General features: G+C 31.5%; 1 protein-coding gene across 3 annotated transcripts; it reads right to left on the bottom strand.

Moving 5' to 3' along the window:
* Nucleotides 1-15776: 15776 nt before the first annotated feature.
* Nucleotides 15777-17345, bottom strand: LOC149241048 (uncharacterized). 3 transcript variants are annotated; one of them, XM_089367434.1, is made up of 3 exons: nucleotides 16986-17345; nucleotides 16641-16796; nucleotides 15777-16485 (listed from the first exon to the last, which is right to left on the bottom strand). In XM_089367434.1, the coding sequence occupies exons 2-3, from the start codon at nucleotides 16782-16784 to the stop codon at nucleotides 16204-16206; spliced, it is 426 nt and encodes a 141-aa protein (XP_089223560.1). In that variant the 5' UTR covers nucleotides 16785-16796; nucleotides 16986-17345; the 3' UTR covers nucleotides 15777-16203. The 3 variants fall into 3 exon arrangements, with proteins under 3 accessions (XP_089223560.1, XP_089223559.1, XP_089223558.1); XM_089367433.1 differs by having other exon boundaries at nucleotides 15778-16485; nucleotides 16641-16868; XM_089367432.1 differs by having other exon boundaries at nucleotides 15779-16485; nucleotides 16641-16876.
* Nucleotides 17346-18637: the final 1292 nt, after the last annotated feature.

Genomic DNA, 18637 nt, shown 5'->3' with positions numbered 1-18637 from the left:
ATTATTTACAAGATATTGATTCTTTATTGTATGATGATGTAATTATCCATATTAGATCATTGCATTTTTTCCATCCATCTCGATTCTTTTAGAGTGGAAAAGTGGAGGAATCAGCTCACAAAGGCCATTTTTATTGTTCAGACCCAGTTTGGAAAATTGGGTTTTGAAACCTTGTGGGAGAATTTTGAGGCATCAAATGGAATTTTGGGGTAAAAATTTGATAGTTTAGAAAATAACGTTTTTTTTCTTATTCTACACATAGAGATCTTTCCAATAGTGCAAGAATCGCCTCAATCAAAGTCTATATGCAAAACATATGTTACTCGGAAGTTGACCTTCCTATTTTCGCCACCATAATTATAGATGATACCACATTGGCCGCATTACTCAAGGAAAAGGGGTTAATTTGATCATGATGAAGTAGACTCTAGAAGAGTTTGTATTGTAATTCTGGTTAAGAGTTGATGGATTCAAAACTAACCATTAGTAGGCTATCAGGGTGTACTATAATTGTGCCACTAGGAGGAAAAGGGGTTCCATTCTCTTCGAGTGCATTTTATTTCATATATGAACAAAGTATCCAAGATGGATAGGGAGAGAGAACACAGAGAGTATATGTGCATTGTATTAGCCCATGAGCCACAAGCCTTACTTCTTTGTACTCACATCCATTTTCTACTCAGAGAAAGAGAGCAGAAAAATTTCACCTTCCATCTAGTTTTTATCCCAAAAGGGTTTCCCAAGTTATATCTTGTATCAATCATGGTTTGTCTAACATCCCCTGGTTTATTTTCTATGTAAATAAAATAAAATAAGACAAAGGTCATGGGAAACGTATTCTAAGTTGAACATTGGGTAAAACATAGTGATGGGTATCACTTGTGATTAATTAATGGTTATGGAAATTGGCAAAGGAATTGGAAAAGACAAAGAGGCATTAATTGGAATTTATTTATGAAAATAAAGGAAAATAGGAGAAAAGGGAGATGAATGGTCACAAAATTGTGTGAGGAGGAAATTGGAGGAAAAATAGAGGAAAATCAAGAAAATAAAGGCGTCAATGATAAAAAGGCTTACGAGGATCAATTCACTTATTTTTCTAGTTTACCATTTTGTCAATATAGTTTTCGAGCTCTCAATTCATTCTCTCATTCTCTCGTTCTCTCATACTCCTGCACACCTAGAAAATTCTTATAGCATGCTTGGAGCACTTTAGCATTCACCTGGATTTGGAGAAAGAAGGAAAAGGAAAGCAAGAAAGTGGAGGGAAACAGTTGGATCAAAAACTACATTTGGACTTGTTTGCAAATAACATGTTGCATGTGTGATTTCCATGTTGATTTTTGGATGCATGGTATATGCATGTGATTTTTCTAATTATTTGTTGTCATTTTCATGGAGATTTTCCTAGATTGACAGTGGTTTTAACCTTGCCTTTCCATTTCCTGGATAGACATGGTGTTGTGGGTTTTTTCCACTTGATTTTTTTCTAGTTGGTGCTCATGTCCCATATGGTTTTGGGTTGGAACAAACACTCTAGAAGCCCTAGAACAACTTCGTTTGAGTTACTAGTCTTGGAGCCTAAGTTGGGACAAATGCTCTAGAGCCCTTGGGGGTTGAGTTACTAGTCCCTAGATTTGGGTTGGACAAATTCTTTGGAGCCCTAGAAGGTTGTGGGTTGAGGTACTAGTTCCTAGAGCCCTAGAGCCCTAGATAGCTTGAGTAGAGACCAATCTAGTTGGTATTAGTGATGTTGGACCATAGAGGTGGAATCACTGTGGTTGAGGGTTGAGGTGTTTTTTCCTCTAGAAGTCCTAGTTTAGTTTTGTCTTGGTTTATTCAATGATATCCCACATTCATGCTTGAAATATGGCGTGGGGGTGCTTGGCTGAAATATAGATTTGGTCGAGCCCAATCTATGGTCGGGTGGTACATGGAAGTCCCTGACTTGGTTGGTATTTTCATGTATTAATAAGAGTTATTCTCCTATTTTGATTCATGTATACTTGCAGTGATTGTAACTGTGATATTATAGCCAAGTTTCCATGCTTTCTATGATAGTTATTTTCTTATTATATTTTGGTTATATGATGTGTTATATCTATGGCTATTTACATGTTTTGGTAAACTATTGAATGGTTGATGAATGAATGGCCTTAAAAGTGTTATTGCAGCTATGTGGAGAGGGAATAAATCCTTCTTGATGATTCTCAAATGAATTTCGTACTATTATATTCAGGTATGCATTCATGACCTATAGCCTCTTATTTTCCATGTGTTTGATGAAATGTCTAGTATGTTCTAGGCAGTCTAGGTCAAGTTTTTTGTACAAGTTTGAATGTTTAGCTATATCGTCAAGTAAATTATGATTCTGAAAAGTCTCATAGATTTCTAGTGAGGTTATGATGATTCTCTGGTGAGCCTATTGAATTATGAACTGATATGTATTTATAACCTACAAGAACTATGTACTCAAAGTGTTTGTATAAATGAGTAATTTGGACCTCCAACTTCTTGAGGTTGTAACTTTGGCATACTATCTTTGTTTGATTATCATAATACCTCATTTAAAAGATCTCCATGATGAGATCGAGAAAAAAATTATGGAAAACAAGATTTGGCACTTTTCCAATCCCTCCATTTTCCTTGAAAATTTCTTTTATGCCATCAAAACGAACTTAGAAGTTTAGAACCCGAAAAACAACCAAAAATAGAAAGTTCTGTTAAATTTAAGGAAACAAAACTGAAAAGAAAAAGTTTTGGGTCAAGTTAGGCTGATAACAATGTGATCATGTGTGACTGGGTGTTTGTAGTCAGTTTTGGACATGTGGACACCATTTTCCATAAGTGCATCTTGGAAATCAGGTCTTGCATAGTAATTCTCATCTCATGTTTACCTTGGTGAGTAGGTTAAAGTGGGTAAATATGGGGTGGGGTGTTACAATTTGTTAGTTTTTATTTTTTTGTTCCCTATTTTCCACATAATTAAAATTTGCATGCATATTCAATAAACAATAATTTACATATCCGAAAACCTAAAGAGAAATAAACCCTTATATTGTAGATTTCATATTTTTAAGTATTATTTGTCATATATGTTATGACAAATTGTCCAACGGAATATCCATGGCAATTTACGGATCATGTAAGAATCATATTGACTCATTTCATAAATTATTGTTGAGACAATGATGATACATGAATAATTTTGACTTGTTTACATATATGTATCATCAAAACATGTTTTGTATGGTAAATTGATATCATGATTGTATATGGATGATATTGGGAATCATAGAAAATTATTTAATATGTTATTTTTATCACATGATTTTGATGGTAATTTTAGATGATGATATTGTTGTCATTTTATCTTGTTTATATGTGGGCTTATTTTGATGGATGTCCATATTATTTATATGAATGTTCATTTACATTACATTGCCTTAATAATTGTTCTCGGTTAATTTGAATTGATATATTTATTCAATATTATTATTTATTTTAAAGTTTTAATCTAATTCATTCACATTATTTGAATTAAAAAATCAATAAATAATATTTCCATTTAAAAATAACTTTAATTAATTACTTTATTATAAACCTATGTTTAATATGAATAATTTCAAATTAATAAGAAAAATTAGAGGAAAACTAGACTCTAGAATGAAAAAAAAAAATTGGTGCTAACATGGTATTTAAAATGGAAGCTAAACTTGTTTCTAAAGTGTAAGTTGGAAAGAAAGTAAACATAGGTGGAAGTAAAACTTGATGAGGAAGTGAAAATTGAAAAGTAAGCAAAACCAATTGCTAATGTGGAAGCTAAAGTGAAAGAAAAACATAGCTTTAAAGTGGAAGAAAAATTTAATGCAAGATTTAAAGCTAAGGTAGAGAAAAAACTTGACACTAAAGTGGAATTTGTAATAGAAGAAAACATCAATGTTAGTTTAATGGAAGGTAAAGTGGACACAAACATGGAAGTAAATCACAATGCTAAAGTGGAAGAAAATCTTAGTGCTAGCATAGAAGTTAAAAGAAAATATCAATGATAGCATGGAAGCTAGGTGGAAACAAAAAATCAAAACTAAAGTGGAACTTATATTGGAAGTAGAAGCTAAAATGGAAGGGAAAATGGAATATTTTCTACACAAGAAACAAGAAAATTATAGGACTTTGATGATAAATATAACACTGTGGTTGATGTTAAATACAAGACTGGAAGGACTTGTTGATGTTGAAAATGGAGCAATACTCATTAATAAACATGATCCCATGACAAAGTTAACACTAACTTTGACAAAAAATTTAGTCAAACACTTCTTGTAGATTATGAAATTAAGTATTGTGCTTAATATTGTATTGAGAAAATGCTCGAGTAAGGAAAAATACTTTAAATTTCAACACTTAATCCATGTCTCTTGAAGTTTTTGTAAAAATAAGGTGTAAGAGGGTTGCCACCTCAAATTGGCATTGTTATTCATTTAGTTCTTATCACTCTCAAGACATGGCATTACTTATTCTTTCTTTCTTTTTTATGTTAATTGAGTTGTTCATACCATAACATTTGGTATCAAAGTGGGAGAATCTTGATTTGGCTTCTTTACATGAGTTATCTTGCCATATTATAATTAACTATATTATAATCAATTGGGTCAATTGTAACCAATTGGGTGTATAATAAGACTAGTAATGTGGATTTTCTAGCCATTTCTAGGTCATATTGAGTGTAGGGAATATTTGTTACGCTCTCAAGTATAAATAAATGACCATGTGAATCAACATGTAATGATGATGTAGGGAGATTTTTTTTTTTGTTAGATTGATATGTACCTTGCTAATTCTATAATGATGTATCTCAACAATCATTGACTTTACTTAAACTTGGTGTCTACTCTTGCAAAACACATGTTATGAGCATCTTTTCGTTTCTTTTGTTTCACAAAACAAATTTTGTATACCCATTTTTTTTATTAAAAATACTTATAGAGCACTCAAGCACATAAGGTAAAGAAAATTCCTAAAATGAATGCTTAAAACCATATCAACTAGGTCACTTTTTGGTAGCAAATTCATAGTGGTCTAGGATTAAACTAGGTGTAGAAAGTTCATGGTGTAAGGTCATTAATGTCAGAGTTGAATAGTTTGAGAAATAAAATCCTATTCCAGGTAAGGAATAGTGTGCTTGTTATATGTATAAATTTGTATTCAATGTTTTTTACGTTACTTGATCCTTTTTTTATTCAAATCACACTTATTTGGAAACAAAAGTTTGGGAATTTTTCTAGATTCGTTTCTCTCCACATGAACATTTTGAATATATACATTTTATAACACAAACATGTTTTAAAAAAATGTCCACACCTTTTTGAGCTATTATGCGAAAGCTAACATAACATGTGAAATGTACTTGTAGCATATTCAATGAGAACATGCATTCATTTTATAAGTCACTATGTACATTATTGAAAATTCCATCATTGTTTCAAAGAATGTCAATTTTATACACCCACTCTACATGAATTGAGTGCATTGATGTCCATTTTATGCACCCACTCTACATGAATTCAGTGCATTGATGTCCATTTTATGCACCCACTCTACATCAATTGAGTGCATTGTTGAAAACTTCATTATTATTTTTAAAGATATCCACTTTATTCATCCACTTTAAATGAACGTTGTTATTAGAAAATTTAGTACTTTTGATTAATTATTGATTATTTTAATTCCAAAATTTGATTTCATAGTTTTAAATAATATAAAAGGGGTATTTATATGATAGAATCAATTCCAAAATATTAACATATTCAAGTTATGTGGATTCATACATCATATTAATTTGTATATATGCATCATATCAATTTGTATATTAGATATTTGAAATATTCCTTTATTTATATTTAAGTTATTGATTAAGTAATTTCAAAAGATTTGGATTTTGAATGCATCATACTAGTATATAAATATTAACTTTAATATATTTAAGTACATATATATTAATTTTAAAGCATAGTATTTTTTGTAATTGTCAAGTTGGTAATGAAACCTCAAAAGTGTTATAAATTTTAAAGCATAGTATTTTTTGTAATTGTCGAGTTGGTAATGAAACCGCAAACGTGTTATATGTAATTATGACTCATTTTGGTTTCATTGTGAATTGAAATGGTTAATAATATTGAAATTAAATCATTTTCATTTTTTTAAATGGAAATTTGGATTATATATATATATTTTGATTTTTTCGTATTTTTTTAGTCTTTTTTTGTAAAATTTGGTAGAGATGTTTTAAAATCACAAGTTTGAATTGTGTAATATATAAAATCTAGATACCTAAGTTTTTCAAGGCATTAAATATATTTATTCATTCAAAAAACATATTTTAAATAATAAGAAATGACAATTTCACCTAAAATTACATCACCAAAAAAACCAAAACATTTATTAATCAAACTATGCTATCTTTTAATAATCAAATATACTAAATATTAAGTGGTTAACTATTTTAAATTTCAAAAACTTTGATCAAATAAAAAACATTTTTTTTTGTTTGAAATCTAAACCACAACTTAAATGTCTTGAAATTCCATTAAAATTTTAATTATATCTTTATTATATTTTGTAATATATACTAAAATTTTAATTAAATAAATAAGTTAATTGTCAAAGTACAACATTCTTTGATCATCTATTTCCAACACTAGTAGTTGTATTTTTTATTTGGAGTTTTACCAACTTTAACATATAATTGATTGATTTCTACTTTAAACTAGACTTTGGTACATTGAATGAGGTCGTTTTGGTTACCACTTTGCCAAGTTTGTCAGAATATAGCAGTGATATCTTGTAATGGGTTCTAATGCTCAAAGTATAATGATGAAGCCCTCTAAAGGACTTTAATTCAAGAAACACCTCTTATCAATTACGAGAATGGATATATCGTGCACATTTGCATCAATATTACATCCACAAGTATACAGTTATTTTATTTTTTATGTTGAAATTCCTCATTTAAAACTCAATAGATCCATAGAATATATTTGGAAATGTTGTTCATTCCTTAACCTCATTTCGGATGTTTCCATAAACTCTTACTCATTCTATAGATCAATAGAGTGTATTTGAAATATTTGTTCATACCACCCTTTTTGTGATGTTTTCATAAGTTTTTACTCCCTTCTACAAAGCCAAAATTCCAAGATTTAAGAAAATATTCCAAATTAAAATATATTTAAAAAAAATTAAAATTAAAATAAAATAATTTTTTTTTAAATTTTAATTAAATTGTATATATTATTTTTATTTTTCCAAAATAAAAAATAATTAATTTTTTCCTTAAACGGTTGATAACCTGATAATAGTAAATTAAAAAATCATTCTAACATCCATGTATTCTAGATACAACCTTAATAATTTAGATTATAATTTTGGAAAATAATTTTATGGAAAATTGTGTAGGGTAATTATAGTTTAACAATTTTTTTAATATTAATAGTTTCAAACATAGTAAATTGCATATTTGAATATTTAAAATGAAATCTGCTAATAATAATATTATATATTTATTTTATTTTCAACTTAAGTATTGAAAAGATGATAATCTTGATTTTGTTAAGACTACGAAACTAGTGGAATTAGATAGTATTGATGATGATAGTAATGGTAATAATATGAAGAAGAAAAAGATATTGATGACAACGACTACAAGGTCAAAGACGGTAATGAGAATCAAGATGCTAAGAGGGTATATATGTTCTCATTTACAAAACATTACTTCTCTCTTATGTGATGATGTCACCTAATGATGTAAGTATTGTATGACTAATTTCATCAATTTTTATTGATATCATGATGATATTTTTTATATGATAAATCGATACCTAGATCGTATATAGATACTATTAGAGATTATAGAAAATTATTTTATATAATAATATTATTATAGATTTTGATAGTGAATTTATATCATGATATTGTTGTCATGTTATCTTCTTGGTATATAATCTTGTTTTGATGGAGGTCTATATAATTTTCTATATATAAATGTTCATTTCCCTTACAATACCTCAATAATTGTTATGTGTTAATTTGAATTGATATCTTTATTTAATATTCTTATTTAAGAGTTTTTATCTAATTCATTAATGTATTTTAAATTAATAAAATGAATATAATAATATTTAAATATAAATGTGTATTTATTACAAATCTATATTTTATGAGCATGGTAAATGAATAAAAAAAATTGGAGGAAAGCTAGACTCTAGAATGGAAGGAAAACTTGCTATTAACATAAAATTCAAAATGGAAACAAAACTTAGAGCTAGCATGGAAGCTAAACTTGGTTCTAAAGTGGAAGTTGAAAAGGAAGAAAAACCTAATACTAAAGTGGAAGTTGAAAAGGAAGAAAAACCTAATATTAAATTGAAAGTTGAAGAGGAAGAAAGTCTATGCTAAGGTCGAAGAAAAAGTTGGTGGTATAGTGGAAATTGAAAAGGAAGGAAAAACAGTGCTAATTTGGATTAAGCTAAAGTGGAAGAAAAACCTAGCTTTAAAATAGATGAAAAATTCAATGCAATGGTGGACACAAAAGTGGAGGCAAAACCTGCCTCAATAGGGGTGTTGGAAATAGAGCCAGTGGAGGGGAGGGTGGGGTGGGAGAAGGCCCGCCGTCCCACCACCTCTAATCGTGGACAAATCCTCCCATGTAGTCACACATGCTATGATTCATGACAACACAATAAATTAATATGGTAACCCCCACACCTTCTGTGTCTTCTTACCTTGCCCACACCTACTTTGTCATTTTATGTTAATTTCATATTCTTGTCAGACAATAGGTGGGATTTCCCCCCTCGATGCTTCAATGAAGGAAGTTGTAGGCCCTCCTTGCTAGGACCTCCATTTTTCTCATTCCACTATCACTTGGATAATTCATTTCATGTTCACGACCTCTAGGGCATAGAATAGGAGACTGAGTGATCTCCAATGAGATCATCAACATTAGGAACCAACAAACAATGTTTCGAGCGAGCATAACATTCACGAGTTGGTAAAATATATGATGGTTTTCATATCTCAATGGTATTTTCTATTTAATGTTGTGTCTATGATGTTTTTTACCACTTCTTCTATCCCTCTGGTAGTGTTTATGATGTTTTTTGCTCATTTTGATAAACAAAAGGCTAATACAATACCTCCATTATCATTGGCCTGGTTTTCTTATGGAAAACCATGATAGTGAGGGGGATTCTTGATATGATATGTAAGTATGATTTGTGATCTAATGAAATAAAAATAATTAACAAAAAAAGTGGAGGAAAAACCTAATGCTAAAGTATAACTTGTAATAGTAGAAAAACATAGTGGAAGTAAATCTCAATGCTAAAGTGGAAGCAAATCTGGGTGCTAGCATGGAAGCCAAAATAAAATATCAATGCTAAGGTGGAATCAAATCTTAATGCTAATGTGGAAGCTAAAATCAAATATAAATGCTAGCATGGAATTTTTTATTGGAAATGAAAAGTGATGCTAACTTAGAAGCTAAATTAGAAGGGAAAATGGATTTTTTCAACACAATAAAGAAGAAAAAATAGTAGGAATTTGATGATAAATCTAACACCATGGTTGACACTAAATCCATCAACGTGAGTACTTGTTGATGTTAAACATGGAGTAATACTCAACACTAAACATAGTCCCGTTCTAAAATCAATGCTGACTCCAACATAAAAATTTAGTCCAATGCATTATGCAAATTATGAAGTTTAGTATTGCACTATTGTTGAACCAAGAAATGCTCTCATAGGAAATATTACTGTGAATTTCAATACTAAATCCATATTCTATTGAAGTGTTTGTATAAAATCTTGGTGTAAGATGGTTTCCACCTTGAATTAGCATTGTTATTCATTTAGTTTTTATCATTCTCAAGGAATCAAATTATTTATTGTTATGCACAGTGTTGTCATTGATGTCAAAGGAGTATCAAGATTAGGGGGGTCTTATTGGTATTTAAGGTCTTTCGTTGAGAACCATCAAGTAGTAAAATAAGTGATAAATCTTTAAAAACTATGATATGACTATGATTGTTGATTGTTGAGGTCATTGTTGAGAACCTTCATAGTTATCTTTGATTATTTTCTTGAATAAGTCTTCAAAAAATGGAAGGTGGTCAGAATAAGGCATTTTATCTATAGAAGATCAATTTAAGTGCCCTTGTAATCCATAGTTGGATATTCCTCTCAAATAGCTTTCCAATGGTATATGGTACTTAGAAAAAATCCCAAGAGTTGATGGGAAAATGAATTTTGAAGTCGTGTAATAAAGCTAAGACAAAGGAAGTCTGGGCATATATGATATTCTGAACCTCTTAAGAAACAAACGAGTAATGCACACCTAAATGACCCACATCCAAGTATCTAGGGGTGTTGAGTGTTACCACTTGATATATGAGCTCAAACCTGGATTTTTTGTCAAGATTCACTTTGCTTCAAGGTTCCAATGTAATATGAGCATCCTGTCACCTGAATATTTAACAAAGGAAAACAAGGAAAACATCCAAGATATTGATCTCGTGTTCATGAAAATTGATGATGTGGCAGTATGATAAGGTAAATTATGTGGCATGTAGGTGTTGTTGACTGGACTAGAGTGATGATGTGGCAACTTGACAATGTGACACATGGCAAGTAGTTTTGGAGTTTTCTAGTATCTAAGTAGGCCACATCCGTATGACACATGGTAGGAAGTTTTGAAGTTTTTGGGTAGGTAAGTGAGCCATATCCATATGACATGTGGAATCACTCAGACGTCACCATGTGGCATCATGACATCATCATCATGATGTGGAACTATATCAAGGTTTGCGCTAGGTGGACGTGTTTGTCTATAGTTCCATGTGTTAATAATTTTCTAGAAAAAGGCATATGACTGAGAAGTGGACCCAAATTTGGCTGGAATTCCATTCATATCTCTATGCCTTTGGGTAATTTTCACAAGCATTCAAACAAAAGATTCCATACACTAGATATGGGTGTAATAATTTCGAATTTAAATATTTGATCATCAATGCAGTCGCATGAGGTAAAAGGTGCAAAAGCTTCAAGTGATTGGATAGTCAGGATTTGGTGTTGGATTTAGTCATGAAACACTTAAAAGACTTGTTGTATAGCTATACAATGTGGAGTGCATAAAACTGGTGATCTAATTGTTGATGACAAGTGATAAATAACAACTTGCAAAGAATTCTATGTGAGATTCAGATTGTGTGTTGGCTCAATTGTAACAAAGGTGGAGAAGTTATTGAGAAAGGAATGGTTAGTGGAAATTTAAGCTGTGAATTGACATTCTAAGGCTGTGACAGAGTGTCAAAATATAGCTCATAGAAATTAAAGGAGAACTGTAGTTGATTGTAGTCATGGTGAAGAAAAGTACATCCTCGAGCTATAGAAGAATTAATGAAGAGCCACTTCAAGCCCTGCAAGAATTGAATGACATTTTTATTCTTGGGTAGTGTGTAATTTGATTTGAACAAAAAGGTATCCAGAGCGTGAATGGGTTGTAATCCAAAGTGTGTTGACATTAATTGTTTTTAATGTAGAAATAACTCAAAAGTTGCAGTTGCTAATGAAATCAAACTGACATCAATAGACACAAATTTCTTCTTCTCAATCTACGGAAAGGAAAACAAACATTAGAAACACATGCAATCATTTAATCACAATAGACATAATATTTTTACCGGGGAATCCAATTAGGAAAAACCCCTCCTCTATTTGTATTATATCAGTTAAGAATATAGATCTATTACAATGACTGCTTCAATCCTTGAACCTCAATTTGCACTGCAATATTGATATTCTCGTGAGTCTTCTTTGGCCAATACTTAGCCAAACTAAGCCTCCCGCTTCCTCCTATTTCCTTTCACAATTCCCACACCTAAAGAATAGGGAAGTTCATATTTACTTACACAAATTCCAAGAGAATGAGCTCACATGCTCAATGCAAACTTTCTAGACTCAATAATATACAATAATAATTACATTGATGTTTTCTTCCTCCACTCAACTAGGAAATTTGAATTGCATGCATGACTAAGGTTATTTTTAGTAAATTGACTAGTTAACTGAGAGATCAGTGAGTTAACAACAGTTACAATACTCAACTAAACTCCTACTGACTCTATTGATGGATAGAGATTGGATAACTAAATTTCAATAACTATAACTCCATTAGATTGTTATATCTTAGTAATCAACTCATGCACAAATCTACTTATTGCCCACAAATTCAAATTTACTAACTTAACTATGTGACTTGGCCATGTCACTCATGCTAATTGCAACTCAAGCCATCTTGTTGATGTGGAAATTAGAATTTCTCCATGTGACTAAGGTACAAGTCAAATGAAGCATTTTCTTGCTACAATTTAACACCTGTGAGTGTGTGCATGGTGTTGTGTATTGAGTGTGTGTATGCCTACAGAGGAAGAAAAAGCCCAGTGAGGGAGAAGAGAACTATTGGAGTGGAGGTGGATGTAAGTGAGTAGTGATTGTAAGAAACAAAATTAAAGAACATTGTCAGAGGTCTGAGGTGCCTCTAGCAAGTTGATGATTGTTGATCTAAGGGATTTGGTGCGCCCTGTGGGTGGGTGCTCAAAAAAGTTGATGTAATTTGAGTGGTTGCTTTAGATTTGCATCATAATAAAAACAAACTTTGGTGGTATTTCTCATGGAATGGTTTCCATGTTAAAACATTGTGTAGAAATATCATGTGAATTCTTTCTTGTTGTATATGAATTGTAAATGGTTGAATGATTGGTTAAATAATAATAAAAAATATAATTACTAATTCACCCCCCCCCCCCCTTTCTCAGTAATTCTTGATTCCCAACACTTATTCTTTCTATTTTTATGTTATTTGGGTTGTTGGACCATGGTGTTTAGTATCAGGGCAGATGAATCTTGGTTTGGCTCCTTCAAATGAGCCACCTTACCATTTTACAATCCATTAGGTCAATTGTAAGCAATTAGGTACAAATTAAGATAAAAATTGTGGGTTGTCTAGCCACTTTTAGGCCATATTGGGTGAAAAAAGTTGAAGTATTTAGCCTTATTTTAGGGAACATTTGTTACACTCTCAAGCATAAATAAGTAATCACTTGGATCAATTTATAGTGGTGAATTATGGAGAAAACAATTTTTATTATATTGATTGTACTTTTCTAATTCTATAATAATGTAGCTTAACCATCATTAACTTTGTGCAAATGAAATGTCAACTCTTTCAATATACCTATTATTTTTAACAAGTTGTGAACAAATTTTTATTTTTTTATATTTGTAAAAAAGTTTTCTATACTTGTCTTTTTTTATAAAATGTACTTATAAAAACACTTGAGTACACAAGTACATATAATCAATACCAAAGAAAATATGGGAAATAATACTTAAAACAATATCAACTATATCACTTTTTAGTAGAAAATTCACATCACTTTAAGATTTAGTATTTCTATCGAAATGGGTGTAGAAGGTTCATACTTTACGGTCCCTGATATCTACAGTTTAACAGTTGAGATATATAAAATCCTATTTCAAGTAAGGTATGATGTGGTTGTTATGTATATAAGGTTTTACTTAATACTTTTTATGTGGATTGATTTTCTAATTGAAAACAAGAATTTGGGAATTTCTTTGCGTTCTTTTTTTTTATATACATATTTTGAAGGCATACATTTTATATTACAAACATGTTTTGAAAAAATATGTGCATTTTGAGCTACCACATGAAAGATACTAATGTGGCATTTGAAATGTACATATGGCTTATTCAAACAAAACAAAAATGCATACTATAAGAAATTGAGTGTATGGTTGAAAATCACATTGTTATTTTTAAAGATATCAACTTTATACACCAAATATAGATAAATGTTGTCTTTGTCAAATCAAGTGGTTTTGATTAATCATCGATCACTCCAAAACCTAAAATTAAATTCATAATTTTAAATAATATAAAAGGGTATTTATGTGGTGGAATGAATCCCAAAATGTTAACAATTCCAACTTATCTGAATTCATGCATCATATCAGATTGTTTATTCAATATTGATAATATTTCTTTATCTATCTATGCCTAAAAAAAGTTGATTGAGTAATTCAAAATATTTGTTTTTTGAAAGCATGTTATTAGTGACATAATAGTAGTGGTGAATATTTCTTTATGTATACCTAAAAAGTTGATTGAGTAATTTCTTAATATTTGGATTTTGAATGCATACTCCTCGTAATAAAATATTGTAGCTTTACTACATTTATGTACATGATGGGCTAACTGTAAAGCATAGTATTTTTGTAACTATCAAACTCATAATAAAAAATAAACAATGACACATTCAATTGTGACTAATTTTGACCTTATTATAAATTGATGTGGTTAATAATATTGGAATTCAATCACTTTCATTTATCAAAATAATAAGTTTTATTTTATATATTTATTATATTTTGACAAATTAACCTAAAAATAATTATTTTAATAACTAAAATATATTTAATATTATTAAATTTAAATATATTATAATTATAATTATATATTTATTATTATTAAATTTTAATTAAACAAAATATTCATTATAAATAAATATAACTAAATTATTGAATGAATGTAATAGTTAAAATAATATATTTTTTCATAAAAATAAATATAACTAAATTATTGAATGAATGTAATAGTTAAAATAATATATTTTTTCATAAAAATTATAGGTTTATGTCTAAAGAGAAATAGAGTATATATAGTTCTGTAGACTTTAATGATTATATAATTTTGTAGATTTTTAATGAGTATATAATTTTGTAGACTTTAATAATCAAATCATTTTATAAATAAATTGATAAAAATAAACTTGCATACATTGAATAAGGTCCTTGAGGTCAACAAATATAGTAGTGAAATCATAGATTATAACAAATATAGTGGTGAAATCATAGATTATAGTAATAAAGTGATAGATTCTAATACTAATGCTAATATATATTTTGATTAAAGAAATAAAGTATATATAATTTTGTACACTTTTAATGATTGTATAGTTTTGTAGATTTTAATAACCAAATCATTATATAAATAAATTGATAAAAATAAACTTGCATGCATTGGATGAGGTCTTTGAGGTTAACTAGCATAGTGGTGAAGTCAAAGATTCTAATGCTAGTATGTATTTTGATTTGTGAACATATAATTGATTAATATGTACTTTAAAATAAACTACACTAATATCTACTTTATACTAATATCTACTTTAAACTAAACTTTGGTACGTTGAATGAGGTCTTTGAGCTTACCAAGTTCTCCAAGTATAGTGGTGGAGTCTTGCAATAGATTCTAATGCTAGTATAGTGGTGAAGCTAAGTCCAGCTGAAATGGACTTCGCGTCATTTATGAGATGTCATTCCACTTTGTGGATATATCGTGCACATCTAATGCAGTGAGCATTTTACTCATTTTAGTTGTAGTTAATCATTTTTAGAAAACCAAGAGTGGAGTACCAATTGACAAATTGCATCAATATTACACTGGTATTTTATGTTTTATTTTATTTTACAGTGTCAATCTAAAATTCTATGGAACAATAGAATTTATTTGGAAAATTTGTTCTGCCTTCATCCCGTTTGGGGATATTTGCGTTAAGTTACTAGTTCCTTCTTCAAAGCCAAGTCACATACCATTATAACGATTTCACTTGTATCGGATCAAACTCCAGATGTATGCATATATTCAATTCAAATAACATATGGAGTAAAATTTTCCTCATATTAACGAAACCTTAAGAAAATCTCCACATTTACTGGGAATGTGCAGAGTGCACTGGACGATGCTGAACATGGATACTTCGTGTCTGGAATCTTAAGACATGGTAGCGTTTTTGCAAGCTAATTAAGGTCAGCTTGACCAGACCTGTCTTATTACGTGTACCCTCAGTTCAACCTTGGTGTAAGCGCCATTCCTGAACTTCTGAGAAACCATGGCGGTAGAGATTTTATGAAGCTTGCTTGGATTGTATTAGTTAAAAAACGATATTAAATACATAATAGCGACGAAAAAAAGAACAATAAGAACTGCGCCAACAGAATGGGATACTCTGCTGTTCACAGAAGAGAATGTACAAGATGGTCAGTGAGAGTCCTCGAAACCCGGATCTCAAACCTTATTATTGTTGTCGTCGTCGTCGTCACCGAAGTAGCCAGGGGCGCAGTCGGTGGACCGTTGGACGGGGTATTTCAACCCATTTTTCTCGATCTTTCTCAGCGCAGCGTCTCCGAGGTCCACGCCACAGATGTCTGCGAGTCTCACTAAATATAGCAAAACGTCCGATAATTCTTCGCCCAGATGTTCTTTGTCGGCTGCGTCCCAGTCCGGAAGTCCTTTTGGCACTTCGCCTTTCCACTGAAAGATCTCTGACAGCTCGCCTACCTCCCCTACCTGCGACAAAGGAACAAGGTACATCGGTTAACCGGAAAATAATCTTTAGGAACAGTTGCCATAACAAATTTGAGGCCTCCGCTAATTTTAGCGGAGGATTATCTCTAACTCAAAGCTCTTTACGAACTGCTTAGTGCAAAGCGAAAATAACATACGAGCGCCAAGAGAAGGTTGCGAGGGCTGTGAAATTGATCCCAATCTCGCTCCCTTGAGAACTCGGCCATTTTCTTCTGCAAATCTTTAAGTGTAACGTTGCTTTCGCCAGCCTCTTTCACGGCTTCCGCGCAGCCGTTATTCATCTTGCTGTCTGACTGATATTCGCAACCGAAACGAAGTGAGTAGATAAACGCCGGCTCAAAACGGCTAGCGCTGATATTTACAAGCTAGAAATCTTGCAACATCGCCACACGTCAGAAAGATTAAAGAAAAAATTCCTAATCCAAATGAAAGTCGTCCAGACGGAAATTTTAGGTTAACCGAGAAAGAAGAAAGCAAATTACCTGCAACAAGAAGCAAAGTCCCTTACGCCAGCCTGAACCGCTGCCTCGTCGGTCGAAATTTCCGAAAGCTTCACTAAAATGACAGGCCGGCGGTTGGAATCTTTATCGGCACAAAAGGCAAACCAGCCTAGCGCTGGCTGTAAAGGTATCCCACCTCGCTTTCCCTGCGAATGTAGCTTCAGGTCAAGAAGACGGAGAATTTAAAGATTTTGTAAGATGGATCATTTCTGTCAAGAAGCTGGACAATTTAAAGATTTCGTCTAAGAACATGGAGTATTTAAAGATTTCAGTCAAGATTTGTCAGATACAGAATTCCAACTCTGATCTGGAAGCTGCAGTGGTAGCACAAGTCGCAATGCAAACTCCTTTTAACGAAAACGCGCACTTCGTCTAGAAAAAAAATACCTCATGAACTTTAAAATAATTTATTTCTTCTTTCTATCATCAGATTAAAATAACCCTACAACTTTAAGGTTATAAAATACCGCAGCGGATAAGGCCCGTAAAAGCTTTGTTGGCAACCTGTAAAAAGTGAGACAGACAGATCTGCATCTGGTCGAAAATTGGATCCACTCGTCCAGCTTGGTAAATAAAAATTAAATTAAATTAAATTTGTCGGTGGACAATTGGAAATATGTTTCACAGGAATGATTGAAACCGAAATTGGATCATTGTCCTGAGAAATTTGAGCAGCAAAGCACGCAAATCGCGCTTCAAAAAATAAAAATAACCACTACAACTTTAAGCTTAAAAAAATACCCTCTTTCTACAATCAGATAAAAATAACCCTACAACTTTAAGCATTAAAAAATACCGCAGCGGATAAGGCCCGTAAAAGCTTGGTTGGCAACCTGTAAAAGTGAGACAGACAGATCTGCATCTGGTCGAAAATTGGATCCACTCGTGGACCAGCTTGGTAAATAAAAATTAGATTAAATTAAATTTGTCAGTGGACATTTGGAAATATGTTTCACAGGAATGATTGAAACCGAAAAAGTCTCCCGACCATTGTCATGAGAAATTTGACCAGCAAAGCACGCAAAGCAAGGAATGGAGGGCAATGGGTAAGAAGTAAATGCACGAAGGAAATCTGGACATCCATAAACAATGGAATAATACAGTGTAAGTTTAAATATTGCAAACAAAAAATATGCGAAAGGACATGTGGAGTTTATAAGTTGAGCCACCACGAGAGTCGGACAAGTGGCCTCGTCTCGGCTCTTAACTTCCTATGCATGGTGTTTAACCCAAGAAGATAAATTTTCCTTTCCTATAATTTTTCTACACGTACCAAACACTTCGCATGTGCTGTGATAGAACTTTACGGCAGCGCCTAACCAGACATATATAGCGTATTGAATGCAACCAGCCATATATAGCGTATTGAATGCATCCGGAGATGCACGAGAAATAATCCGTTAACACACAAATTTAAAAACTCGTCACTAAATAAAAAAAAGCAATTTGCCTGTTACCGGGCTATGTCCCGTGCATTTCCGGGTGCATTCAATACGCTATATATAGCTGGTTTTTGCAAGGGGGCCATGATATTGAAAGGATTAATGCATCCCGGTCCTCGCTTTTAATATGCCAGCATATCTAAATTTGTGCGACCAAGGGAGGTTATAACCCTACAAGTAGCAATGATCGCA

This window comes from Pinus tabuliformis, chromosome 8 (genome assembly GCF_031772625.1).
Source record: "Pinus tabuliformis cultivar Carrire ecotype Pingquan chromosome 8, CPIR1, whole genome shotgun sequence".
NCBI lineage: Eukaryota > Viridiplantae > Streptophyta > Pinopsida > Pinales > Pinaceae > Pinus > Pinus tabuliformis.
The sequence above is the reverse complement of the archived record's forward strand: the minus strand, read 5'-3'. Positions and strand labels throughout refer to the sequence as shown.